This window comes from Ischnura elegans, chromosome 5 (assembly GCF_921293095.1).
Source record: "Ischnura elegans chromosome 5, ioIscEleg1.1, whole genome shotgun sequence".
NCBI lineage: Eukaryota > Metazoa > Arthropoda > Insecta > Odonata > Coenagrionidae > Ischnura > Ischnura elegans.
This window is the reverse complement of record NC_060250.1, coordinates 59,174,356-59,202,207: the sequence shown is the minus strand read 5'-3', so window position 1 is coordinate 59,202,207 and position 27,852 is coordinate 59,174,356. Positions and strand designations below refer to the sequence as shown.

Here is a 27,852-nt window from a genome sequence, read left to right as displayed (position 1 = left end):
GGTGGTGATCATAGAGCTCTATGGTGGTGATAGTGTGAAGAAGTAAAGAGGAGGAAGTACTTATTTAGTGTATTTACTTATTTAAAAAACCTTTAACAGGTTAAATTTCAGTTCCAAAATGGATCCAAGTTTGTTAAGAGAGAGGGAATTGTTCAAAAAACGGGCATTGTCTACCCCTACGTAAGTAGATGTCAAAATATTATTTATTGTTAAGGATCTTCGTTGATGTAATTGGTCTGACCCTCATATTCATGACATATTATTAATATATTGTGATTATTACCGTTTGAATTTCCAGGGTTGAGAAAAAGAAAAAAGATGAAAACTCGACGCCCAAAGATGACAGCAAGAAAAAAATGAAACCGCCATCAGCCCCAGCACCAAAAATGGATGTTGTTAGGTACATAAATGAAAATTACCATAAGGAAGGGAAGCTTTGGTGTTCCAGTAGTTGATGTTAGCGTTTTATAACTATTAAAATTAGTAGTTGATGGATTTTTGGAGAAACTGATTTATGAAGGTTCTAAATTTGGGGTGAATTGGAGCTGCCCAGTCTCTTATTTTTGCCAGTGTATCTCCAATGAAATTTCTGATCCCGCGCGACCTATAGAACGACCAATTGCGATGCAAAGACAGTTAAATAATTAATACTAGTGATGGGCAAAGTCGATCATTTTAGTGATTCAATCATTTTGACTCTAGTCACATAAGTGATTCAATCAATTGATTCAATCACTATGATCGAAAAGACTCAAATGAATCAAGATCGAAAAGACTCAAAGGAATCAAGATCTAAAAGACTCAAAGGAGTCATGATTGAAAAGACTCAAAAGGAATCATGATCGAAAAGACTCAATCAATGGATGTAATAAATCACTTTGAATAATCGAATAAATACTGCCTCACCTGCGAAGAGCATTGGTAATGCTGATTGCTATCCATATTATCATTTCATATACTATTTTGATTGTGAATTCCTAGATAAGTAAATTAGATTGCAAAAATGAAGGAAGTAGTGTCATGAAAATATTTGGGAAGGCAAAACTGCCACAGTTTCTTAACACTTATAAAATAATTTCTAACTATAGTTGATCAAAATATAACACAAAATATACCACACACTATGTATGAATCTGATCTGCAGGATTATTTTATGAACGGCACAATAAAATGTAACCAGCTTTAACTTCTACTTCTTAACGTTCTCCTACAGGAGTCATCTTAATATTTTCCTTTTACGTGTATTGGTGTTATTAATACTGATAACTGCTGGAAAACATTTAAGAAAAAGATTACACAAGTATTCAGTTCTTCATAACATAGTATTTAATTTTCTCACAACTATTTCTGCCCTGAGGAAAAGAGATCAAGCATCGATCGTTCCAAATTTTGAAACAAACCGGAAACCGAGATGATTGATATGAAACCGGAAGTCGGAGTGATTGATGATCGATTTGTTTAACGAAATGAATCATGAGTCATTTGATTCACCTAGTGATTCAATCTTTTTGATCGAATCGTTCATGATCGACCCATCACTAATTAATACACGCAGTAGAAATCTGGGATGAGAGCAAGTGGACAACTGCTTATACTACTAATGTTTGTAAACCATTAGTCCTTTGGGAGTAAATACATTTGCCCTGAAGATTGTTTCAACCCTTTTGATTGCAAATAGATTGATAGGAGAAAGCTAATGATGAATTTAAAAGGAGCAATTAATGAACTTACAAATTATTTGACTGCATTATTGAGACCCAGGGTTTAAATCCTCATTATTTGGGAAAAAAAAACAATTTTTGTATCTATCTCTTTGGCATAATAACACGACTTGTATTATCCCACCTGTTTGACCCCAGTGTATAACTTGTGGCTCCATTCTCTCCGTACTATGGTCCTATTTTATGGCATTTTTTACATATTGCCGCCACAATTACTCTGCTATTTGCACACATGAGGTCATCTATAATGGTCTCCCACGTTGTCCTCCCCACTGGCCTTATAAATATTCTCATCTTTTCTGCTTACAATGTCTCCATTGCTTTTATTAATCGCCAGGTCTTTCACCGGACATAGCAGTGGTTTTGTTTGTACATCACTTTTTCTGGTTAAGTGAATAAACACTTACACTGAGATCAGTGGATCAGTAGCCGTCATCCCCCTTGCGTATCCAATTTACACTTGGTAAAATGGTTATTCTGAATGGACCCCCACTACAGCTGGGAGGTTACCCATCAGGCCCCTTACTTCCCCCGCCTTGCCCCTATCCTGGATCTGTCACTTAAACTCCCATTTTTCATATTGTGTTTCTTATATTATTTTATCCACTTACAGCTATAAAACTATGACTGGAAGTTCTCAGTATAAATTTGGTGTTTTGGCTAAAATTGTAAAGCATATGAAAAGTAGACATCAAGAGGGGGATGATCACCCGTTAACGCTGGATGAAATCTTGGATGAGACAAACCAACTTGATATTGGATCCAAAGTGAAACAGGTGAGTTAGCCATGTGTAGCCTCATCCACTAGAGGCACTGGATGGGTACAGTGGCGCCGACTCCATGGGGCTTGGGGGGGCCCAAGCCCCCTCAATAATTCGCTATGGGTGTTGGGAAAAAAGTTTCAGGCTTGTCGATTTTCCCCGGAGTGTCCCGATATCGATATTTGAGTTATCAGGGTTCTAATGTTGATCATATGACTCTTGTAAAATGCTTAAAAAACTTAAAACTCACTACTTATAAAATTTCCCGGGGCAAGATCCCGGTTTGGGCCCCCCCAATATTTTTTTTAAGTCGGCGTCCCTGGATGGGTAATTTAGATTCATGCAGTGTTCAAATTTAAATTTATGCATAAATTTTGTTTTAAACTATATCAAAACAATTGTGCGTTTTTACTCGTTCTGTTTCACTGTGGCATAATATTTATTGATTTTCAATTCGTAACTTTTTCAATGTTGTTATATCTAAAATGACAGCTATGGGTCATTTTGACCCAGGGAATTTGCATGTTTGTAGCTACAAATTTATCTATAATTTCTTTGCCTGGATACCATAGGTATTTATTTATGGTACTTGAATGTCTAAAGTATTTATATCAATATTTGGGGCTGTGTAAGGTGATTGAATCTTATTTTTCTGCAGAACTTTCCTGATTTGCCAGTTGTGTACATTACGGATAGAATTTTACATTTTAATGATTACAACTAAAAAATGCATTTGACCGAGGATAAAGCATAGGCCAAATCATCTTTTTCATGTTTATCTTATACCATCGTACATAGCCATTGTGTACCTCAACATTTTATGCATATATGAAAGCATAGTGCTGTGGAATTGTTTAATTTTCAGAAGGAGAAGTTAGAGAGGAGAGTGTACAAGAAGGGCTGTCTATCTATCACAATCGTAGAGCAAATAAGTCATTTGAAAAGTGCATTAACTCCAATTTAATTATTCTTAAGGCAACGGAAGGACGATTATAATATTTATTTGCAAAAACAAGTAGGTGATATCTTGTCCATGTAAGCAATACATTCACAAGCCCTAGTTTTATATTTTGTGGTGACTCACCTGTTTTTTGCATTTGGCTAGTGTGAGTGAAAAGTCGTACTTGGGAAGCTCTAAATGATATGAGCTGCTTCTTCTTCACCAACCTGTTTTATTTTCATTGTTTGTGAGGAAGGGCTCGGGTATTTATGTAATTGCTGTTGAGCCAAATGATATCATCTTTGTTGATGCAATCATGATTTCTCATTAGTTTTACTACCCCACGATTGTTACACTGTACCTCTCTGCTTTTCTCCCTTTCCTACGCAAATTCCTTTATTGTGTACATTTCATGGTGGTATGTGTAACTTCATGATATATAACGTTAAATATAGTAAAAATAATCAATTTTTTAATATTTTACAATTTTTAATAACTGAACCAGGTTTTAACTCTTCTACAGTCATTATCAATGCAATTTTCTATCTCTTTGACGATAACTGTGGAACAGTTGATAAAAATCTTTGAAACATCACACTAGCAATCAATTTAATTTCCTTTCTGCTGGCTATCTCTCTCCCTATGCATACATATCTCTTGATTTGATCTAAGTTTCCTTCCATTCTAATTATCTTTTAATCATTGTATCCATTATGAAATGTGGAAAGTGCACCAAATTGTTCTACTTGTTTCTTACTCATCATAGATTAATTATTCATTGATTGATCTTTTTTTTTAATTTTGTAGTGGCTACTAACTGAAGCTCTAACCAACAATCCAAAGTTAGAAGTCACCCCAGAGGGGCGTTATTTATTCCGAGCAACCTATAAAATTCGGGATCGCAAGTCCTTATTACGCCTCCTGAAGCAACATGATCTCAAAGGAATGGGAGGTGTCCTCTTGGAAGATGTGCAGGAATCCTTGCCTCACTGTGAAAAGGCGCTCAAGGTTTGTAAAGTTTTGGCTAGGTTATTAATGATTGTTTCACATTGTGTAATATGGTATTGCGAACTCAACATATGTACTTTGCATATTGAAAATTCGTGAATCTTTATCAGAAGATGTTCAAAATCAATCATTTGAGTGAAAATAATTAATCATAATTAATAAAAAAAATTTAAATTAAAACTCTAGATTTCAAAAATTTAAAATCTGCATGGCATTTAATAATTCATTTCATTTAGAGGATTTACTGATATTGCTCTGGTAGTTTTATTAAATTCTTACAAATAAATTTATTTTCAAAATGGAATCCTTTTGTATTAATGTATTTTTTTTAATGGTTTCAGAGTCTTCAAAATGAGCTAATATATGTAACTCGACCAATGGACAAGAAAAAAATCCTTTTTTATAATGACAAAACGGCTAACTTTTTTGTTGAGGATGATTTTGTGAAGTTGTGGAGAGCAGTGGCAGTTGAGAGTATGGATGACCAGAAAATTGAAGAATACCTGGAGAAACAGGTGGGCAATATATTATGTCAGTTATCATTTCCTGAGTGCCATGCTTTTATGAATCAAATCTCAAAACTCTTAAAACTAACGCCATATGAATTGACATTAAGAACCCTTCTTGAAATTTAGTATGAAATTTTGCTTGGTATTTTCCAAAAATATTATTTCGGAACTTAGTTTGCTTCCATTTTTAAGTATGAACTTTCTCTTAGACTTTTCTTTCTAAGTTATTAAGATCATTTTTGTCGTGTTACTTAAGCATCAGGAAATTAACCACGGAAATGTTTTACCCTAACCTTAATGGTGGCACCTTGTATATGGGGATACTAAATTTTGATTCTAAGGAAGTTAAAAAATGAGTATGTTGTTTAGGCAGTTCTGTAAAATTCCTTCTTAAGTTTTGGTGAGATTTCAAATAATTTGATGGGAAATAAAGCCAGTACTTAAATCCTGTACTTTATTAAAAGGTATTCTTTGTAATATGAACTTGTCTTAAGAGTAAATTAACAACTATATGCATTTCGTTAATTATGTGCCAACAATTTAACTGTTGCTGCCAGAATTTACGTATCTTGACCTTTTAAAATTTGAACACAATTTTGGAAGTGGACCAAAGACTCGGGAAAACATCCTGTGTATCCCAAAACAGAATATTTTTTGTCTTCCTGCAATGATTGATGCAATGACTATAAACTTTCTGACATCCGGTGGAAAAGCTTTCTGCTATTAGAGAGATACTAGTAACAGTTCAAAGTATGTGTTATGAACTTGGATGCTCATTTTTACACGACCTTGTCCTGGAACTGGAGATGTCTTTTCCTCACATCTACAATGTTATTGTTATTTAATATGTATCAAATGCATGATTTTACGTGGAAAGGAAGTTTTTACTTGCTATTGTTTAATTGGTATTTATCCACCACTATTCAAGAATTCATCATGTTCAGTATGTGCAAAATTTGAAATTGTAATTTATAATAATTCTCTTTTAGGGCATTCGATCTATGCAAGAGCATGGTCAAAAGAAAGCAGTTGTTCCACTGAAGAGGAAAAAGCCTAATCAAAGGCGGAATAAAAACAAGAAACCACGTGACAATGAGCATTTGGCTGATGTTTTGGAGAATTATGAAGATAAGTAAACGAAGATAACATACAGCAAAATCATGGACATTCCCCTGTATTTTGGTACATGTGATTCAGTGGTCCACAGCTAATGCTTTATCTTGAAGAACTGATGATTTGGAACACTGCCTTTATGAAAGTGAATGTGGACAACCTATGTGACTTTTGGTACTGACTGAATATTTGGAATATGAGGAAATGGTTGATTTTTTTTCAGCCCTCTCAAAAGATTGTTCACATGTGCCTAAGTTACATAATTAGGTCTGATTTGCACCTTATTGTGTAAATATGTATATAAGGATGTAAGTGTGAATTAAATTTTCACAAGTTTCTTCATTCTTTTAATTGTGTCTGGAAAAATCATGTGGTGCTGTTGTGTAAGAGATTGGATTTCTCATCCCTAATCTTGAGAATTTCATAATTTTGAGTGGTAATAAGTGTGCATTACTCATTCAAGTTAACGGATCTTGGTCTAATAAGTGCAGTAGGCGTTTTATTTAATTCAAGGAAGTCAGTCATCTTCTCTTAATTGAAATGCAACTGATGTTTGTATTACAAGCTGATCCATATTTGTCCATCATGTCATTTGTAGAAATACTGGCTTCAAACTTTTTTGCAGAAATTACCGTATATGTCTGAATATAGTCCCCCCTTTTTTTCCAAAAATGCCCGTGATAAAAGTTAAGGGGGGGACTATATTCAAACCCATTTTTTTAATTTTTTCCCGAAACTCAAGCCTCAAAATTAGGGGGGGGAGGGACTATATTCGGAGGAATATGGTATTCATAAAAATGTTATATTAATATCATATATCCACCCATTATTTGTTTAATATTCGGATTATGGGAGATATGAAGAAAATATTATATGGTACTCTTAATTTTATAAAGGACTGCATTGGTTACTGCTATGCAATATTGTGATAATTGATTACTACTTAGCATCATCTTCAAATGATTTATTCACATTAAATTGCCTTTATTCTTTTCCTTGAGCTTTGACTCCATAATAATTGAATTCAGTTGGCTTTTAATCAATTTCTAACTATTATAATTCATAGGAGGTCACTGGCCTCGACATTTGTACATTTCATTGCAAAAATAGAACATTTGTGCTTTGCGCACTTAGTGAAGAAAATTAGGCATCTACTTGGTGAAATTCGTTGAATTAATGGACTAGTTAAGGTTGTTTATGGTTTCAAATCATTGATCAAATCATGCTTGAAACCAGAGGTTTATGTATTGCCAAATGAGTATGTCACTTTGTCTGAGAACTCTCCCTTCGCAGTGGAAGGATTTCTTTTTTAAGTTAAAAAATCAGATGTACTGGAATTGTACAGTTCTTTGAGCTTTGAGGACATGCATTGTGACATATACCAGGCATCACTGCAGACAGATGAAAGTTCGTTGTCACATATACCTGGACTTCTTCTCTCACAAGCATAATTTTAGCGCACTGAAATATGCACGATTAGAATCCATGCTATCTCTTCCTGTGCACTTTCACTATCTACTCAGTATATCCAGTTCCATAACTGTCAGTCTTTAGGGAGAGCACTGTCGCTCTTACCCCGGGCATACGCTCTTGCCCCCAGGACTCTGCCAAGTAGAGATGAGGTGGATGGAGGTGGACACACTGGTGATGGTGCTCTGCCTTGACCTGGTAGAGCACCTGAGGGAGGGAAACTTGGTGATGCGAGAAGGCATGACGACGATATGGATGTGTTGAGGGCTGGGCTACTGGCACTCGCTGTGGCTGCGGCAGCGGCAGCTAAAAGGTTCCCGCTTCTCCCATGTCGTTGTTGTTGCCGTCTCGCCGTCCAAACCTCCCTCACCACTTCATGGAATGCCTCGGCCACCTGAGTAACCTGCTCTGCTGCAGCCACTTCTCGGAACCAGCAGTCCCAATCCTTAGCCAGGATTTCACCTTAAGAAAGGAATAAAATTCCGGGCAAGTGGATGATTAGACTGCGCATAAGATTTAGTCTCAGTTTATTAAGCCTAATTTACAGTAGTGGCCATTAAATATCATAATTTATTTAGTAATGGGTACTACATGTCTTACTTAATATCAGGAATACCCTTAAATTTATTAGCAATCAAAGACACCTTGTTGCTTCTGCAATTTATTTGAAAACTACAACCGGTTTTGGCTGTTATGCCATTATCAAATACATAAATAAAAAAGCACATTTATGTACTTGATAAGTGTAACAGCCGAAAACGATTGTACTTTTTAAACGAATTGTGGAAGTAATGGAGTGTCTTTCATTGCTAATATGGAGCCATTACACCACGTACAAGCTTCAAGTTTCGATTTAGCTTAAATTTCTGCTGGGCATTTTGCAGATGCATCAAGAAGTTAGGTTTACACAAAAAAGGAGTTTTTTTTTCTCTTTCAGAAGCAGAAAGTATTGTCACCATAATTACTGTAGCTTTTAACATTTGTTGAGGATATTGTATTTCAGTCATATTAGTCCTTTGAACATACCAGGGAGCCAACCGAAAAAAGTTATTTTATGTAAAACTTCATTCACAGGCAGATTATTCACCATTTATAGACTTTTCTCTCATAGAATTTTTTCATTGAGTGTTTTAGGATTGATGGTCATCTCACCTTCTTCTGTGCTGACTTGGCGCAGATGAATCATGTCACTCTTGTTGCCCACCAGAATGATTGGAGGTAGCGGTCGGGGCTCTGATAAGGCAAGGCATTTCTCATACACTTTTTGCCTTGTCTTCCTTGCGTGATCAAAGGAAGAACGGTCTGTGATGGAATATGCAAGCAGGACACCATCAGCCCATGAAGCAGCTGAAAATTCTGCTGAGTCACCATCTGCTGGCTGTAAGGTAATGTTTTTATGATGAATCTTCATGGAATTACAATGGAAAAATTATGTGAAATTATTTTGCTTTAAGGCGTATTAGAGATAATCTAATTTGGTTGAATGAAGAGATGACTTCAACCCACATTTAAAATAGATGTCAGGATGTATCCCTAAGCAATTTAAAGTACAAGGCTATGGTACACAAGTGTATTCATTCTTGTGCATAGCATATCAATTTAATGATTTTAAGTAAATGAGTGACTGCAGAATATTGAGTTATTTGCTAACGTCTGAATGAACTAATTCTCCTGTGAATTTATCCACTAATATTCGTTTTCGACTGCTTTATGTTCAAAATATTTTAAATGGATTGCAATCAAAAGTTAATCCTTTCCTCATGACGATATTACCATTGGGCACTAATTAATAAGGGCAAGGAATCAAATTAAGCATGTAATAAAATATCCGAGATAAAAATATCAAGTTATGGAAATATTTTGACCAAATACACAAATTGAATAGTAGGTATATTTAATTCTATTTAATTCAATTTAAAGCAGTAATGAAATTTACGAGATAAAAATATCAAGTTATGGAAATATTTTGGAAATTTTTGACCAAACACACACATTGAATAGTAGGTATTTAATTCTGTATACGTGTCATGAAAAATATAGGTAGAAAGCGAAGTAGATTTAAACGAGTTAAATATGCGCCATTTTTGTCACGTGATAAGATTGAGCTTCACTATTGGCTTATTTGAAAAAAGCGCTAAGGGTTCAGAGTGGTTAATGGAGTTCTGGCATCTACAGGTGGTCTTCTCAGGGGTTTAAGAGCTTCAAATATTAGAGGTAAATGTATTTATAATTCGCATAGTTTGCTGCCAGAGTTTTTGATATCGCTTTGAAATAAAATGTTAGATGTTTTAACCTCCTTTAAAAGGCATTCTTATATGCGAGGACTTCCCATCGCGGCTACCTTTACCGAAAGCATGATTGACCCTGAAGGTTGGTGTGGATTTTGCGCTATATACATATAATGTAAGTGACTGTCCTTCTTTACAGTTCTTGTAATTGCTCATGCAATACGTTATTATTGTTTGTATTATTCATTTCCACACTTTTTTGTTGTATTTAATGCTATGAATGAAAACGCCATTAGCGTATTACTGTTCAGTCTTTCCGTAATCGTTCATGAGGTGTTAATGTTTCGTTCTCAAACTCGTGATACTATTGGTTTTTAGGATTTACTTCAAAGATTTCAAGTGCAGCTGTTTCGTCACGTGTGGCTGTTATATGGTTATTAATTGATAAATTGTTGGTCATCCTATGGCGTTAGATGCTCATCCATTGAATGGAAACTCAGCATTTTGCCAATATCTTCATGATTTTTCGCATTTTAATGCTCATGAAGCTGCAGCTGATGCAATTACGTCGTATGGTTTACATCCTTCGTGATTACTCTCGTTGGAGGGTAGTTGCTTCACCTCGCAGTTGGGCGAGTCGTGCATCACCGTCGATCAATTCATCTCATGAAAGAATCGAGTAATAAAACGTAGAAACCAAGCTATTCGCACCCAAGAATAGGAATGAATGAGTCGTGCTAGAGCTGTCTGCATTTTACTTCTTTCTGAATTTTAAGCATACGGTATCGAAGATTTTGGTTTTCTTTTCTTTCATCAAGGCGACTGCTGTCTTCCGTAACCTTCCATCGGTGACTCGCAGGATGGGTAGCATTCTGAGCGCGTGTCTATTAAAGCGATCCAGTTACTTCTCAGGTACCCAACCTATACCACCTGGAGTTAATGTATGTTCCTAATTTAAGTCCACACTTTCCAGAGTTTTTGTCGTTTTACGTAAGAGATGCATATATTTCGGATGGAAAATATCATTTCTTGGTAAGAAATCGAGTGCAAAATGTGAAAATGGGACGTCTCAAAATGTGACAGAAACTTCAAAGCTCGGTGAGAAGTGTTCTCATCAAGTGTATAAGGACAGATGAAACCCCTTTCTGCACCCCTCAGACTGGCTTCGTCCCCCGTAAAAAGGTGCTCGTCTGTATTTGCTTTACGAGCCACCCAAACCACTTTATGACCCCTTCGAGGACGAGATTAAGATCGCTGAATGAATAACGCGTGACAAGATACGAAAGATATGTACAATATAGGTAGGGATTCGTTATGAAAAAATCATTTTTCCGGCTGGGATCAAGTGATTAAATGGCCGGAAATTCTTCCACCGGTGGTCATATCTGTGAGCGTTAGTGAGTATGGAGCCACATGGCAGTTCTTTATGGTATGAAAGATTCGATTTTAAATGTCGTTGGATCAGTTAATTATTATCAGTTTATTTCCGTGTCCATGAATATTAGCCTTTGATTCTTTTAACCGATGGCCAAGTAGTCATCTCATTTTCATTAAACTTTATTTTCTTATATTAATGGGAAGGGATAGTAATTAAAGCATCATCGTCATCTCTGGACTTAGGTATGTGCTTCTTGTGTTTATTTCTCTAATAGTAATGAAGTCTCAATAGAGCGAAATACATTTTTCTAACTTTTCCTGTGGCGGAATATTCCAATGTTTGCCTTATTTGATGAATGTCTTCCTCTTAAATACTGAGCTTCCAATTAATAACTCTTTTCTTCATTTAGATTTCAAGATGGTCCCGGATAATATGGGACGTTTATTATCATCGTAACTTAGTATTGCAGTTGAAGTAACAGTTATGTGTATTGTCCCATATTTTCAACGTCTCCTCGGAGCAACCATTAACATAGAAAACAGTAAAAAGTAACGCAGTCACGGTCAGTAGCTGATACAGAAAAAACTCAAGTGGGGGGCGCAAAAGACATCTTTAGTTACCTTTACTTTTATCGCTCTAAAAAATAATCAAGTCACATGCAAAATTTAAGAAAGTGTTAATTAAAGTGATTGTGCACATTAAAGTGAGTACACATGTATTACCAATTATTGACAATGCCATTTTATGATAAAATAAAGTTACAATTGAGGTCCTGAAATGATTGGCAATACGGGCGGCCCCACAAGGAGGGGGGTGGGTGCTCCCGCGTCCGCTATATGTATCCGTCACGGAGTAAGGTGGAAAAGGGGAGTGTCATCGCCAGTTTGTGCTGGCTCAGACGTTCCCCTTATCATGACGGGACGGGAGGTTATTGGCATATATTATTGATTTAAGCAGAACGTTTGGTGTTGTGACGGTGTGGAGTGGAGCGATGGTTTTCTCGGTAAATTATATCATGAAATTCGCTTTGTTAGTCGTAATTGAAAAGTCACTTAGCTTAAACTCTTGCTGTGTATCCCGTTACATTCCCGTTATTCCCGTTACTTTTGGGTCTTGATTGGCTGTTGTCTACTTGGTTTTTTGATTTGGATGTGGGGCCTCACAACTGGCTGAGAGCATACTCAGCATCTCTGTTGAATTTTCTCCCCTACGAGTTAACAAAATTTTGTTTTCAAATGTGCTGTTATTCAGGGAATTTCAAGGCACGTAACACCCTCAAAACGTCATTTTAAGATCTACTTATACTTTTCAAAATGCTCTGGCCAAGGTAACGTATGGTGACCCTCACACTTTAAGATGCTTCTAGTCACGCTAATAGATTGCACCTATGCGGAAGGAAGTGATGAGTTACGTGCATTGAGAGTGAATCGGAGGACCTCCGTATTCGCAACACATTGCGTGACTAGCTCTATCTTCGTGGCGGCTTCCCATCCTTCGCACCGCACATGTTTGCTCATCCAAAGCCTTGCGGGGAGAAAAACAAACGCGACTGACTGATCTCTCCTTTCCTCCCCCTACGCATCCGCCGTGACGTGTCGCGAAGGACATTGCATTCCCTATTGTCCACCCACTCGCCCCTCCCCCTCCTCTCGCGTGTGCCTCCCGAAATAAAACCCTCCCCCGCGAGCGCGTCCTACCTCCTCCCCTCTCTCATGTGTGGCGCGTGCTTGTGGGACTTCCTAAAGAGAGAGAGAGAGAAAATATTCTGGGGCAATTCCAAGTGGAAGAGAGCTGGTCTGGAGCTAATGGGGCGTCAAGGAGGACGCGAGAGTAAGTAGTGAGTCGGTGGGGGTTGGGGGGTGAGGGGGTGGCGGAGGACAGAGGTGTTGGGGAGGTCAAAAAGATGGAATTGAAAGGGGCTCGCGTGGGAGGGAGCGTGGAATTTCACGGCGAGGATATGCGCGGGCATGATCGAGCGTATCAATTGGGCTGAGGTCGGCAACCCTCGCGCTCTAGAACAGTGGCGTTCTCTGGGCGCGTGCTCCTCCCGGCTGGGTCCACTCACATGTGTACGTGCTCGAGGCGGAATGAGGTTGGCGTCCGAACGAATCGGAGAAAATGAGACGATTGTCTGGAAGGTTCTAAGCGTGACTCTTTTGAGGGGCGCTGGGTATTTTTGAGCCGGCCGGTGCGACAGATTCTTGTGTTCGAAGTAACCCGTTCGCGCGTGTGATGGTTTTGCTTGCTTTGTCCTAAAGCAAGGGTCTAAAACCCACGGCCTGCCGGCTAATTTCTTGCGGCCCCTGGAGGCTAAAAAAATATTGTATCACGAACAAAATATCGACACACACTTCAAAAATTTACAAAGTCAAAAATCGCATTGATTGAATGAACTTTTTAATCAATAAAATTATTGCACTTTGAAATTATTTTTTTATATTTTATTGATGTGGTGGTAAAGTGAAGTGAGGCATCGTAGCCCTCCGGAAAATGTGAAATCGATTTTTGGCCCTTGAATTTAAAAATATGTTGAAGACACCTGCTCTAAAGGTTTTGGATTCTTCACGGTAAAATTAAATAGATAATCTTGGGATTTCATTTCCTATCGTCGTATCTAAGTGCTGTGCATTTTCTTTTGATTGTCTCTCGTGAACAGGATGCATCACTCCCACTCGACCGACCGTATTTTGTCTTTTGATTGCGTCAAACTACTCGTTCAGAGCCGACGTTATCATCTTGAAAATTTCAGAGCACATGGGGTAGAACTTTTCAGAAAATTGCTTGCATGTCAAATTTAAAAAAATATACGTCTAAGAAAAATAGAAATTTTCAATTTGAGGCAAAATTAAAATTAAAGGGGCAAATGTCGAAAAGGTTCTGCTCTATTTATATAAATAGGAAAAAATATAGACCGTTTTAATGGAGTAATTCGCCTCGAAAAAAGACCGGTTGAGTGGGAGTGATATGTTCCCCTCATTAGATTGCAGAGCATACTTTATGGAATTTCTCTGGGCGACTCTGAAAAATCCTCGGATCCCCGAAACCGCCCCAACACATTAAAATTACCCAAATTTCTTTTGCTGCCGGATGCAATTTTGTCAACTGTAAATGGTTAAAAACTGGATAAAATAACTTACATGGACAGTGTGGATGGAGGGCTAGAAGAGATTGGGGCCGTTCCAGACATGGGTATGCAGGGAGGAAATGGAGAAGGTGAAATCGAAGGAAAGACTGCGGAATGAAAAAGTGTAAGACACGGTGGATTGGTAGTATGTATAGGAAACTTCTTGTGGGCATTGGTGGAAGGGAGAGGGTGTGGATAGAGCGAAAACTTGAGGGTGGTGCTGAGTGTTGAGGGGATTTCAAAAACCGTGTCAGAGGGAAGACTATTTTGAAGACGGGATAGGAAAAGATAGAGGTTTTTAGGTAGAACGAGATGGTAAAGGCCTGATTGTGAACTAGCAAGCCACCCGGCGTTGCTTTGGAAGAATAGTACCCAGAAAAGTGGGAAACTTGAAACTTTGAATTCATGGCCACATGGCAAGTTTTTTATGTAGAGGAACAAAGCAGGTATGATGATGGTAAACATATGTAATAGCAAACAATGGAAAAAACGATTTCCGAATACTGCGCACGTGATCAGCTTATACTCCGCTCCACAACATAAATCATTATGTGTAGACCAAAAACGTCGTGTGAACGCATACCCCAGCAAAATGGTGCCAAGAGGTGTGCCTACCCGACAGGATGTACAACTAGCTGCAATCCGTGCTGCCGTATGGAAATGCATTGCGTACACACAAACAGACATCCTCTTTCATTATATTTTATTATTATATGTATTGATATAGATAGATTAAAGGGGAAGTTTCAATGAGTAAGGGGGAATAGGTCGGGGTGATTCGTAAACTTTAATATAAACCTATATTATCGGGTTGCCGTAATACCATATCATTAAAATATTAGGTATCGTTCGTTTGCGAAAATTGAAATTTTTGAAACTTTACCCTGCTCTTGTTGCTTGATAATTGAGCTCCTATTTTGCTTCGAAAAACCTATTAAGCTGTTAAGGATGATGACTGACTTAACTAATGAGTATTTTTTTGAATGAAATAAAACATTAATTTACGCACATCTAGTTAAGGCGATCACATTGTGTTGTATTTTAGTCATGTTGAAAAGAATACGCTGGATATATTTTTGCTATGTGCTATTTTGTGTTGTCTATGTATGGATGAATACTCCTAAAACTTCTTTGGTTCTGACAAAATAGTTCATATTAGTCCTTATGCAAAGCGCATCTGATGCATGTTAAATGAACTAAGGATGTCGTAACATCTCTCGAGTCCTTTCGGAGTAAATAGGACGCACAGTTGGTGTGTTTTTTGTGGGCAACTCCGCCACATTCCTATGCTGAAGCATTCATTTTCTCAGACTACCCGTAACTGTTTTACACAACTGCTTTTTAAATTTTGAGGTTGAGTTTGGGTGTGGGCGTCATTTGGCCGTCATGAAAGTAATGAAGCGGCCGCCCTCCCCGTGTCTTTGGTTATGTATATTGGCTTAGACTCGTTAGCATTACTGGATTTTCAAGGAGATTTCAAAATCCTAAAAAATTTAATTATTTCGTGTACATAACGATGCCTCCACCGCACAAAACCTCAACAATCGCCCACCGAATCAAATACGCTCATCTAGTACTACTAGGGCCACTATGTGAGCGGATTTGATTCGATGGGCGAGTGTTGAGGTTTTGTGCAGTGGAGGTATCGATAAGACTTTCACTGAGCTTGGGGGCCTAGTAGGTAGAGCTGTTGGTCGAGGGATCCTGAGTTCAAATCCCGGGTGAAGCTTTCGGACATCCCAAATCAAAAAACTTCAAGTGCGACGTGGCCCTAGGTCAGAAACTGGCGCTCCTTCCCTGAGAGTCCGCAATGTACACTACTGTGGCTAAGTTCGGATTGAGCTCCACCACCACCTTTACAAAATAACCTTCAAGTGGAATTATAGGCTTCAACGAATGGCACATAGGTTTGTTTAATTCAATTGTGATAATTTTTTTCACGGTCAAGAAATATTTGTCGTGAAATTGCTGCGACAGTTCGGCGATATATCTTAAATCATCTGAAGATCATTAAATTAGACTTATATTTTCCGTTAGAATGGTCCAGCTTCAGTTTCCTGGTCACTTTCTCCTTTAATTCCTATTGTTAGAATGTCTGTAGTTTTTACGAATTTAATATTTTTAATTGCTTAAAATAGAGCACGCTGTCAATCCTTGCGTAGATTACACTGAATTATCATGACAAGGGTTTCTGTTTACGAAGGGAGCGTACCTACTATGAAATTCTGTTCCTGTCGGTTTTCTTACTAAGTCGTATTTTTGATCCCAATGCTTTTATGAGTTGAGTGCGTTGCTTTCAAAATTCATTTCAGGAGTTTAATTTTAGCCTCTCCAGGTTTTCGTTCTGAAATACGTGGCAGTAGGCCACGTTACGAGCCAATAAATTATTTTACTCAGAGAAAATTTACATCATGTTGTTTTCGCTGTCTACTTTGCGATTCGGTTGTGTGCTAATTTTTAGTAAGCTAGAATTACGGATTGCATGAAAATTCTATTCGAAAAGGCTATGACTTAGCGCTTTAAAAATTATGCACAATATATGTTATGCCTTTTATTTAATATCTAAGCTTTTAACCGTGAAATGTGCGGTGATGGCGTACCTACTCTTCCATTTTAATTTCTGCGGGAGAAATTTTTACCTTATTTTTTTTCTGAAATCCCAAGCCTAGATCAGTAGTATAGTATCCTCTACTTCCAAAGGAAATTAAAAATACGCTAAGATCTAGATCTATCCCAAAAATGTAGTTTTTTGTAAAATATTCGTCAGTTTTAGTAACAATCCGTGACAGATTAGTATAAATTTTGATGAGTTTGCTGCTGCTCTGGTTTCACCATGCTTTTTTTGCATTGGGAAAGATATTTATTTTGATAATGTGAAAAAATAGGGCATAAAATCCTTCAATATTCCACCCAAAAAAGATACCTCTTTAATGAATTTAAATTTTAAACATCTAGAGGAAAATGCTATGTGCAAATCTAGGCGTATGTATAATATCGATCCCTTTTTCATACTTTATATCGTTAACGATGATGATTTCATGAGACCCTTTCAAACTCGTGTTGATGAATCGTAGGCATGAACTCGTCATCTTTCAGTTAGTATTGCTTAGATTAATGGAAGCGCTGCTATGATTTGTAGTTGATTTTAATTCAATAAAAAGATTAAGGGAGGAAAAAGCAATTCTTTCCTACTTAGATCGGCGACCCTTACCTTAGGACAGGTGTCGAGGATCTCAAACAGAACAGGCTCGCCATCAACGAGACCCTCATGTTTGTACCTATTCTCTGGAACAGAAATACAAAAAAAGAAAGACATTTGCGAGCAATGTTTTGAGTTGAATATGGAAGTTCCTTAATTTTTAGTCTAACAGTAAGTAATTCAAGAATATGAGAAATACTGTTCTTAAGAGTATTGTTTGTGGACATAGGTAATTTCTCATATTTAATAAATTAAGCCCAGTTGGATTATATGTATGAATATATTTAACTGGTTACACCATTCTCGGCTGATGCTTGTTTAAAAATTAGTTTTTAATTTTTTCTAAATTCTTTATTTTTTAAAATATACTAATATTTTAATTATACTCTTTTGCTAACCTCTGAATTGATCCAGAAATCCCCTTACCTGACTGGTGATCGTACTCTCCGATGTACCTTTTGGTCAGGAATCTCACAGTCAGCGCTATACAGCATTCAGAAGACAAATTAGTGTTAGGAGTGGAACTTATTTCGCATGCTTAATATCTTATTAAAATTTAATTCCATATTTGAACATATCTAAATAATCGTTAACTAAACATATGTAACAAGGGATACTATGACTTTGGGAAATACTTCGTGCTTGATATCACTTCCGGTCATGTAATTCAAAGTAACCCTCTGTTATGGATTGTGATTGAAAATTAAATGGTCAGAAATTTCTTTTTCTCATTACTGAGCTAATTCAATTTTCTCATTACTTAGCTAATTTTTTCGCCATACTGAAAAAGTTTACGTTCTACTTTTTATCAGGGCCGGTTTTTCCTATAAGCTAATTAGGCTTCAGCCTCTGGCTCCAAGATCAGGAGGGGCCTGCATTCAAATTTTCAGTAAAATTAAAATTACCGTATTATAAAAACAGTGAAAACTAAAATTCTGAACCGAAAACAAGGAGAAAATCTTCGCGTATGACTAGCAAAAAAACTTAAAAATTTATTGGTTATGATCATTGCGTTTGGCTTATCGGGTCTATTAAAGGGTCTCCCAAGTGCCCCTCAGGCCTCTTTTCAAATTATTCCGGCCCTACTTTTGATCGTAGAAATAATTATTAATTAGCTCCTAATTTTTCATTTCATTTCTTTCATATTTTTTCATTTCATTGCGGAGTTGAAATTCATCAATATTAACATTTAAATTCATTCATAAGTTTCCGGGGATCCATGTGTCCTATAATCTATCTTCGGGAGTGTGTCTCTCAGCCAGATGATAGATCCACAAATAAATTAAAGATTTAAGCCGTCTGTATTTATGGAGTATCCCAATATCGGCATTAATTTTCACATTGCCTTTAAATGAAGTGAGAGAGATAAAGCGTAAAAAAATCTCTTGATGACAGAAATACCGGTCAATTGCCTCATATTTATATATCATTAATAAATTGAATCTCACTTTACTTGCATTTTATGAACTTAACACAAGTTCACTCTTTGCTAAGAAACTCGGCTATGGGTTGTCTGAGCAGAAGTTGAATCTTCAAAAGTCGAAACTTCTAACCGCAATTTGAAAATAGGAGGTAAGTTTCTTTTGGCTCTGATGGTGATGCTTGTCCATGAGTATAAAAAAATGTAGATTACTTCTAAAATATAAAAACCGTTTGGACTAAAAATGATAAAAGGTGCAACATGACTCTATAATCCTGGGGAAAAATGAAATTTATTAGCCTCTCCGAACTACTTTTCTGCTTTATAGTAGACTAAAATGATTTAGTTGACTTAATAAACCTTATTTTCGGTCCATATGACAGGTTAGAATGCTGTTTTTAAAAAATATGCGTTTAAATGTCCGCATTATCTTGATTTCGGTTTTTCGGTAATTAACAAGTATCCCTACTTTAGACCGTTTGGCTACTGATCGAAGGGTCCAAAGTTCAAATCCCGGTTGAAGCCTTAGGACACCCCCTAACAAAATCCTCCAAGTGCCCAGGGAAAGGAACTGGCCCCACTACCTTGAATGTGTGAATTTTGTATGCCTGTAGCTTAGTTCCAGATGAGTTCTACCCTCACCCTACCCAAACCAACCTTCGGGGTTTAATCGCTGTGTGAGTGAAAAGGATCACATCTTATAAGCACTCGTGTGAAAAGAATCCGTCATAGAAATTCTTTCTCTCCCTTCTGGAAGTCGCTATTAGACAATGGTAAGTAAGTGGAAAGTAGTTTGAAATTGGCTATGACAGGATGAAGGTCGAGTTTTTTCAATCAGTCCTTAGTTCAGGTTGAGCTCTATTCCCATTTATCCAAAACAATCATATGGTTTAATCACTTTCTCCCCATTGACAGAATCCCCCTTTAAATTAAGTTGAACTTGACTTTATGTTAGAATTTATTTATCCCTAAGCACATTCCTGATTTAAAAAAAATTCGACCTTCACTCTTCGAGACCCCTGGCTGGACGCGCGAAATGCCTGAACGTTTGCTCCTCATTTTCGTCCTCGTTTCGCGAGCGGAGTCATCTGGATTGTGATGAGTTATGAAACATGGGAATGCCTGAGTTGGGACACGCACGAGGGAGGCACGCACGTCCCACGCGCGGACCCGGCGTGCGTGAGGGATGGCTTGCGTCGCTCGACCAGGCGGCGGCCGTAATTGCGAACAGTGGCCCTCTCTCTTTCTCTCTAAAGGGTTAATTACTCTCTCTCCATGCGGCGGCGGTCCCCTTTCCCCCACCTAAAAATGGTTCCTCGGAAGCGATCGCTTATACAGCGGGTGCTGAAAGCTGGAGGACGGAGATGGGAAGTTAAAAGGGGGAGCGAGAACTGAGTGGAAGGACGGAGCGAATAAACAAGGATCAAATATTATTTTTTTTGCTCTCTATTTTCTGAAAATGATGGCGCCTGGAGTTTCTTTTTCGTCGGAGCTTTTAAACTGAGTCCGGTGCGTGCGGATGGAAGATTGGAGACGGAGCAAGTAAAAGTGCGAAAACGGGAGTAGTAATTTAGAGGAGACTCTTCCGAGAATTAAGATAAATACTTTATTCATCGAGGGGGGGGGGGGGGGGAATGATGGTTAATGGAATTTGGGCTGAACAACAGAAGATCGCAACTGTGGCCGTATTTGAAAATCTCAACAAGGAGCAGCTGCCGTGTTTATTCAGCCACACGTATAAATAGGTCCCGAATGCTATTAATAAATTCGATGACGTTTTAAAAGCCCAATTTTGTAACGCCCCCGACGCGAATAAAGAAAATATTCTTCTTTTCTTGTTCAGCCTCCTTCTCCGTCGGTCTGATACGGTCCTCGTAATTAATCTATAAGACATAACACGAGCTGTTTCACGGAAAATCAAAATAAACGGTTAAATGAGTTATTACCAGGGTCGCTGAATCTTGGCTGGCGACGAAATGCCCTCCGTAGTATCACGAAGGTCGAGCGGCTCTTATTTCATCATTGATCGCACCCCAAATGTGCTATTTATTTGAATTGCGTAGTAGCATAGAGTAAGTATATAATATACTTACTCTATGGTAGTAGCTATAAAAATAAAGAAAATATTTCAGAATTTTCATACTTTCGCGTGGCATTAACGTTACAAATCCCTTATCCCCTGAACTATTGCCCTGCGACTCCGACGATTACTAATTTCGTGGTCAGTACGTGCAGACATAGATACATCATTCAGTTACCTTGAAAAACTAGTTGGGAAATGCAGCTTTAATATAAGAATAAGCTGCCGAACTAAAGTATACTCGAAAATTCATGGAGCCTCTGCTCGTTCAGATGGGTCTCCTTGGAATAATTTTCAGCTATAAATGTTAAATCTCCACCCATATCGATATTTTATGGACGCGAAGGAATTCTTTTCCACGCATTATTATTAGATTGCCAATTGGTAAAAATATCCCTAAAACTATTTTCTCGAGCCGTAGCTCCAGCTCGAGCTCTCTAACGTAAGAGCCATGCTTTGCTCACGATGTTTGTTTCAGTGAAGGCGGTGGCGAATTATGGCTCTGTTGATGCGAGAAGGATTCCTCTGCGGCGGACGTCATCGACTGAACCTTTCGAGTATTCACAGCAGGCTGTTTTAGGGCGGCAGCATTTTGGAAGCGTGGTACCTACACAGTTTTATGGGCGGAAAATACATGTGCGGTGTTTTGGGAAACAATATTCGTTCGCGACTAGAATACCCAATCATTTGACTGGAGGATCAACAGCACCGTAAATGATGTATGGATGGAGTGATCGAAACGAGTTGGAATCCGGAGCCGTGCTATAAATGACCTGGTTCCGGGACTATGGTTTTCATTTCAAGACTTTGTGATGTAGTTAATTTCAAAGTATAAATCCTTATGAAAAGTGGAAGCCTTCCAAAATTAAAGGAATGATAATGTAGGGCCATTAGGCGCTTCTGTCTCTCATGGCGGATTAATTAAGGCGTTCCTGTTTTCGGAATCATTTCTGTGACGGGGATGGTGAGACTTTTCATTCTTGTGTGCCAAAATTGAAGTAGAGTGACGTCTAGAGAATTAGTGTTGAGCCAAAAAGTCGCAGCTACTAGTAGGTCTCCACGTCTCTAACATCATGACTGTCACTTTTAGGTAGTCGAATATTTTACCGCCTGAATGTCTTAATTTATCGGCTGAAATGTTCCTCATGCGTTTTTATATAGGCGTAAGTATTTTCTAATGATTAACTGTATTAAAATTTTTAAGCGTATGATTTGTTGAATAGAATAAATTCCTGGAAACATTAACAATGCACGTATTTATGTCAGCTTTCAAATGAAGAATGAAATCACTCCTCTGGGAGATATACGAGACATGGGGATAACATTATGGAATTTAAATTATTTCAGTCACTCCAAATTTAATGTAGTTCGTATATATCATTCGAGTGCGCGTCAAGGTGTAAAGTTTCCAGGATAATGTTTTACTACCTTAACAGTAAAGATGGAGAAAAGTCAAAGCGATTGCACTTTTCAATGACTTGTGTTAATGTCAAAATAAGTAATCAGGGTTACGCGGTTTAGAAGCTACAATTACCCGCCTCTGGAAGGAAAAGTCTTAATATCACAGCAATAAAGTATATGCACGAATATGTACACTGATATTTATCATAACTGCTCTAGCCTCCAGTCATCCTTTCTGTCCTCAGCCGTCTCCTTGCTGACGAAGACCGCCAAAACAAGTACGGTCAAAATTTAGAACGATTTATGTATTTATTTTTTGTGACTTCCTTTATGTGGCCTGTCGTGGCATTTATTTAGTTAATTTCCAATGTTATGGATATTATATCAGTGATATCGTTTATAGTCGTAATTTCTCTTTGGTTTTTCAACTTTTAACTGTGTTATCTTATCATTAAGACATTCCAAGTAGAAAGTAAGTTAGCAAATGAGATAGTTTAGGTTTATATGTTCAATGATATTCAAAGTTAGTGATGTGAAAATAATCACCCATTTTGAAATGTATCCGTAGTTTATTTGCATGCATTATATATTTTGCTTTGGAAATATTATGAGAAGGATTTACGATAATTTACAGATTTCTTTGAAGTAGAAATTTCTATAGGTGTCGCTTTAGAAGCTTAAAGAATATGAGTTATTGATATTTCCTCCCCTTTGACAACCAATCGCGCCATCATTGACATGTGTGGTATAGATTCTCCACTATTCGGTTAACAGTTTCTTTGTAAATAAAGCCTGTTCATTGTTTCATCTTTCCCCGCGCGAATCCTACACTTCTGCCTCTGACGGTTATCGAAGATATTTACGAAATGGGTCTCTCAAGAAATGTGCCGAGGACACAAGGAAAGATGCGTCAACGTCACGGAATGATTCCTAGGGCGAAGAACGGGGCCAGCGCCTAACAAACTGACAGTGAAAAAATGTCTGAGTTTGACTCGAATATATTTCCTCAGTCATTTTGTAACTCCTATGAATAATATCTATCCTTTCGTAAAGAATCAGTGTCTTATTTTTAGTCTTGATATTTAATAAATAGTTTTTTGGAAATATCAACTAATGTAATTAAAATCTATCTAGTGGCGTAACTATGCCTTGGGAGTGGAGGGGGGAATGAGATGAGCTGGGGTGGCGACCCCTTCCCCCATGCAAAATCTGGTAAAATGTTTGAAAAATGACATGCCTGGAAATATATTTTACATCATTTTGGCTCTAAGAATTGAACTTCTTGCAGATGCTGTTATTATATGTCAAAACTAGACAATAGTTTTAAATATTTTTTTTATTTCTCTGAGGCTTTGGGGGTGGGGAGGGGGAGGGGGAGATGTATCCCCTCACCCAACATACTTGTTTCGACTTCATTCATCTATGTTTCATATGGAAGCTTCTCTTGAGATTCGAATCGTTTATTTTAAGCCCCCTCGGCAAATTTTCAATCATCTCGAATTAATGCCATCATTTCTGATGCAATTTCTGTTTTGAAAGCTAAATAGGTCTGGAGCTGCGCTTAAAACGTTAGAGGACACGTTTGCGGTCACTGATGCCCCAATTACGGCCAAAACGTCAAAACCTCAGAGTAGTCAAAACTTACAAATCGGCTGAGCGGAATGAGTGGTATTGTTGTAGCAAGCATATCTGGCAGCTGAAGGTTTCGGTCTGCATCCCTCACTTTTTTCTGACAGACTCTTAAGAAATACGCGGCATGGAATTGCTAATTGCTTCTTCTGCCTGCTGTTAAGTGCTCATGATGGAAAGCTCATATGGAGCCAAAGAAAACTTCGCATTTCGGGCCTTTTCCTTCATAATGAAAGTCGCTGGAAAAGTAAAACTTGAAAAGAAACATTATGGTGCCGTGACTGCGAAATCGAGTCTGCCAAAAAGTGCTGAAAATATAAATATGCCTGAAAAACTAACTCACCGACTCAGAACAGAAACTAGGTCAAAGGTAATCTCTACTTTTTTTAAAGCTGTACGCTTGTGTTCCTTGGAAGGTCACAACGGTTCGTGTTGAAAGATATTGAGATTATCATCCCGGTAGAAAATCCAAGCGTGTTATAGGTTGAGTACCTACTTATTAAGGTTAAAAATTATTATCAACCAGTTTTAGCAATATTTTGACTTTTATTACATATAAATGCCGTGTCGATTTGTAGTTTATCAATTTGGCGATCACGTTAACCCTCAGAATGCTAGGACGTATAAATAATTAAAAATATATAAATATCGTATAAATCATTACACATTAATTCTCTTAGCGTGTCATTACTGGATTGAAATTATCTCGGAAATTCAAAAATTGCTTGTTTGGGTAAATAACTTTTTTTCATGCATTACTTTAAGCGAAAATTTATCCTCTCCTAAGGGCGTTTCAATTTATTGTTGAATAAAGGAGTTATTAAAATTTTGAAAGTCAATGTGATTGTAAATAACTTGACTTGAAAGACAACCAAAATATTTTGCCGTTTCAAGATTTTAGTTTTGAGTATGTTAAGCATCTTCGGCTCAGCTTCGACTTAAATCTGGGAGTTAGATGTTCCGGAAAACGATAGGAGAAGGCGCCATTTCGGAAAATGAACCTGAGGAAAGACTGACTTCCAGTCTTTTTTCTTTAAAACGCTCTCTTTTTTGTGGGAGTGAGACACTTGATGGGCCATGACACTGCGTCTATACTGGAATCTCTGCAGAATATTCTTTTTGTCTTTCATAATTTCCACGAAATTGCCAGTCCATGATGGAAAAAGTAGCCGCACAGGTCAGAGAACGCTCGTCCGGATCCACATGAAAAACAGCTTGTCGACTAAGTGGTCGTTCCGGCACGTTTGCGACGAGGCACGTGATCTTGTTTGCTTTCCCTGGGCTATTACACCAGTCCAACCCTCTCCTTGTCATTTCATAATCACCTAAAGCCGTTTTTAATATAATCGCGGTTGTAAAAAAAAAAACAAACGAAGTTGCAGAAAATCCCATAGGCGTTTTACTTGCTTTGGTACGTAGTTGTTACTTACGGTAGAGAACTTCCTTAGCAATAAAAAATGGAATACTGAACTTGCAATCTAATCGTAATACGAAATAACCCCAACGATGCGAATAAATTATCTGTGAGAGAATAAATTGTACAGGTATTATGCAGAAAATTCGGCCGCCTGTTGAGTTAATCAGATGTTCATATTAAGCGTAGATGGAAGTGGAGAAAACTGGTTCTAGATGGTACGGTTTTTTTCTGCAAGCCTTCGATTCGGTGAAAAGGAATAAATGTTGCGTCTAAAGGATAATTTTGGGTAAAATTTTGGTGTGAATGAAGAATATTAAAATATTTTGAGTGTTGTCATTCTAGATAATAAAAGGAGATGAAAGTTTAGTGCCATTTGCGTTCCAAAGACTTGTGAATTGGTGATGATCGTCCTGTACCACTTATCACCTACACTCATTGAAAATTATAGATTGTATGTGATGTATCATTTGTAGCATGTGATCCTTTTTTATTTATTTTCAATTCGAAATTACTTCAAAGGAAACCTTATAGTGATATTATTATTTTATTTTATTTGGATCACTCTTCTAAGAGTTTGCTCTAAGACTAACTCGCGAAACTGACTGTATAAAAGTTTCTTTCCATATGCTCCAACCATGGATACTCACCATTTCAGTTTTGGTTTCAATCATGATTAAAATACATATTTCAAAGGTGAAGTAGTGTACTTTAATTTTTCAGGTTTTGCGGACAACTGGTTTCTTCCTTAAGGTTGCATGAAGAATTTCCTTTAAAAGTAAACTCGGTCGAAGTATTTGTTACATATACCCGAAATTGAGATTGAACTTTCATTTTTTTGAGCATGATACCATAGAGTAACAAATGCAGGTTAGTTTTCTCAATCTATGTTGCATAATGTCTGATGTTCGGTAGCCATATTAAAATGCAATAGATTGGTTAATTCTCCAGCATTATAGGGCTTGTAAAGTGAAAATGTCTAAAAATGTAGGTTGAGATAGACCTTATTTACTCTGTGTGGTAAGGGCTTATTACAATTCGGAGAAAAAGTGACAAAAATTACTTTCAGTGAGACAGATAGGAACGCACTCATGGTTAACTAAGCAGTTTAAATAAATATTCCTGCGGTAATATAAATAACGTGTAAAAATGGCGACCACAGGGACGATGATTCTACATTCCTCTCAAAAACTATTTAAACATCACCAGGAACAGGTAATAAGGATAAAAATATTTATTGTCTTGTTTTTAGCCATTAGCGCTTCCCTTAAACATAACTGTCTTAACTTTACATCAAACTCTGCTCTTTTCAGTGTGGACTAACTCGCTCAGCTGCGATGAGGGAGTAATCCATATGAGATTCTTTTCTTCCTCCAGGATTCAATGAAATGACGATGAATTATTTGCCAATACTAGGACTGCAACCCAGTCCTTTGGATGCTATTCCTCACAATTACGGTGTAATGGTAAATGGACTGACCTCGATTCTCATTCAGTTTCACTTTTATTTATGATATCTTAATTGAGTGGCGGGAGCTAAGTGGCTGGCAATCAAGGTTCTTTACTCATTTGCTATAACTATCATCATTAGTCAATATCACATACCTTTCAATCAACCTAAGTTTATGCAACCCACAGAACAACAACACACCGACAATGCTCTTCATCCTAGCAACGGGGTGAAAAAGGTTTTTGTACGCTACGGGTTGCATTAGGCGTGTTGCTGTCACTTCCGTCGCTAATATCTCGAAAAGTATTGAGCGTTGGCCGCTGAAACAAAAACTACTCCTCATGGATATCCATTTACTACCACCTTGCAAAATTTGAACGATATATGGTGGTGACACTTGGGGGGGCTTCCTTTGTGAATACTGTGAACATTATGGAAGATATTGAAAGTTTTAATACTTCACGAAAAAGGATTGTTAGAGAGAGAAAGACTAATGCATATTCGCCAAAGGGAAACAAAGTTCTGAAAATTAAGTAACCGAAGGTAAAATATTGCGATCGTTCGTATTTGCGGTTTATCTGTTATTTGTCATTCTTCCGATTGAATTCTTTCAGTGTTTCACGCACTCTATTAAAATCGAAGTCGCCCGCGGGTCTTTTCGTTTCTCTTTGACTACCACAAGAAGATCAAGGGCCGAAGGCGCTGTTGTTTTCGATTTCCAATCCTTTGAGAACTAGCCTCACAATCAGCCCTCTGGAGATAATCCAATTCATACGTAATCCTGGTTGTCTAAATGCTTAAAAAATATAGTCTATATCAAGGCTTTTCATATTGCGGTTGAAAGAGCTTTGTTCTCTTATGATTTGTCAGCCGATTAGGTGAAGTCGCGATTGAGTAACCCCATAAAAATTATGGGCGACAAATGTTTTGAATAATTTGACCGATACTTGGCAGTGGCTAAAAGGTAAGCTTTTGAGTGCGTTTCTTTGATTTAGCGGTCTTGTCTC

The 27,852-nt window shown here is 37.6% G+C and overlaps 2 protein-coding genes across 2 annotated transcripts in view; one reads left to right on the top strand and one right to left on the bottom strand.

Annotated features, from left to right (window-relative positions):
- The first annotated feature begins 3 nt into the window (after positions 1–3).
- LOC124158944 (transcription initiation factor IIE subunit beta) lies at positions 4–6,389 on the top strand. The gene is made up of 6 exons (XM_046534378.1): positions 4–180; positions 299–400; positions 2,335–2,497; positions 4,230–4,430; positions 4,772–4,945; positions 5,929–6,389. The coding sequence occupies exons 1-6, from the start codon at positions 119–121 to the stop codon at positions 6,073–6,075; spliced, it is 849 nt and encodes a 282-aa protein (XP_046390334.1). The 5' UTR covers positions 4–118; the 3' UTR covers positions 6,076–6,389.
- Positions 6,390–7,001: 612 nt separating this feature from the next.
- LOC124158943 (ras-related and estrogen-regulated growth inhibitor-like protein) overlaps positions 7,002–27,852 on the bottom strand; it is a 29,492-nt gene continuing 8,641 nt past the window's right edge. The window contains exons 2-5 of the mRNA XM_046534377.1: positions 17,878–17,934; positions 17,464–17,537; positions 8,675–8,900; positions 7,002–7,984 (exon numbers count right to left, since the gene is read on the bottom strand). Coding sequence (XP_046390333.1) covers positions 7,596–7,984; positions 8,675–8,900; positions 17,464–17,537; positions 17,878–17,934 — 746 coding nt within the window. The 3' untranslated portion in view covers positions 7,002–7,595. The remainder of the gene's footprint in view (positions 7,985–8,674; positions 8,901–17,463; positions 17,538–17,877; positions 17,935–27,852) is intronic.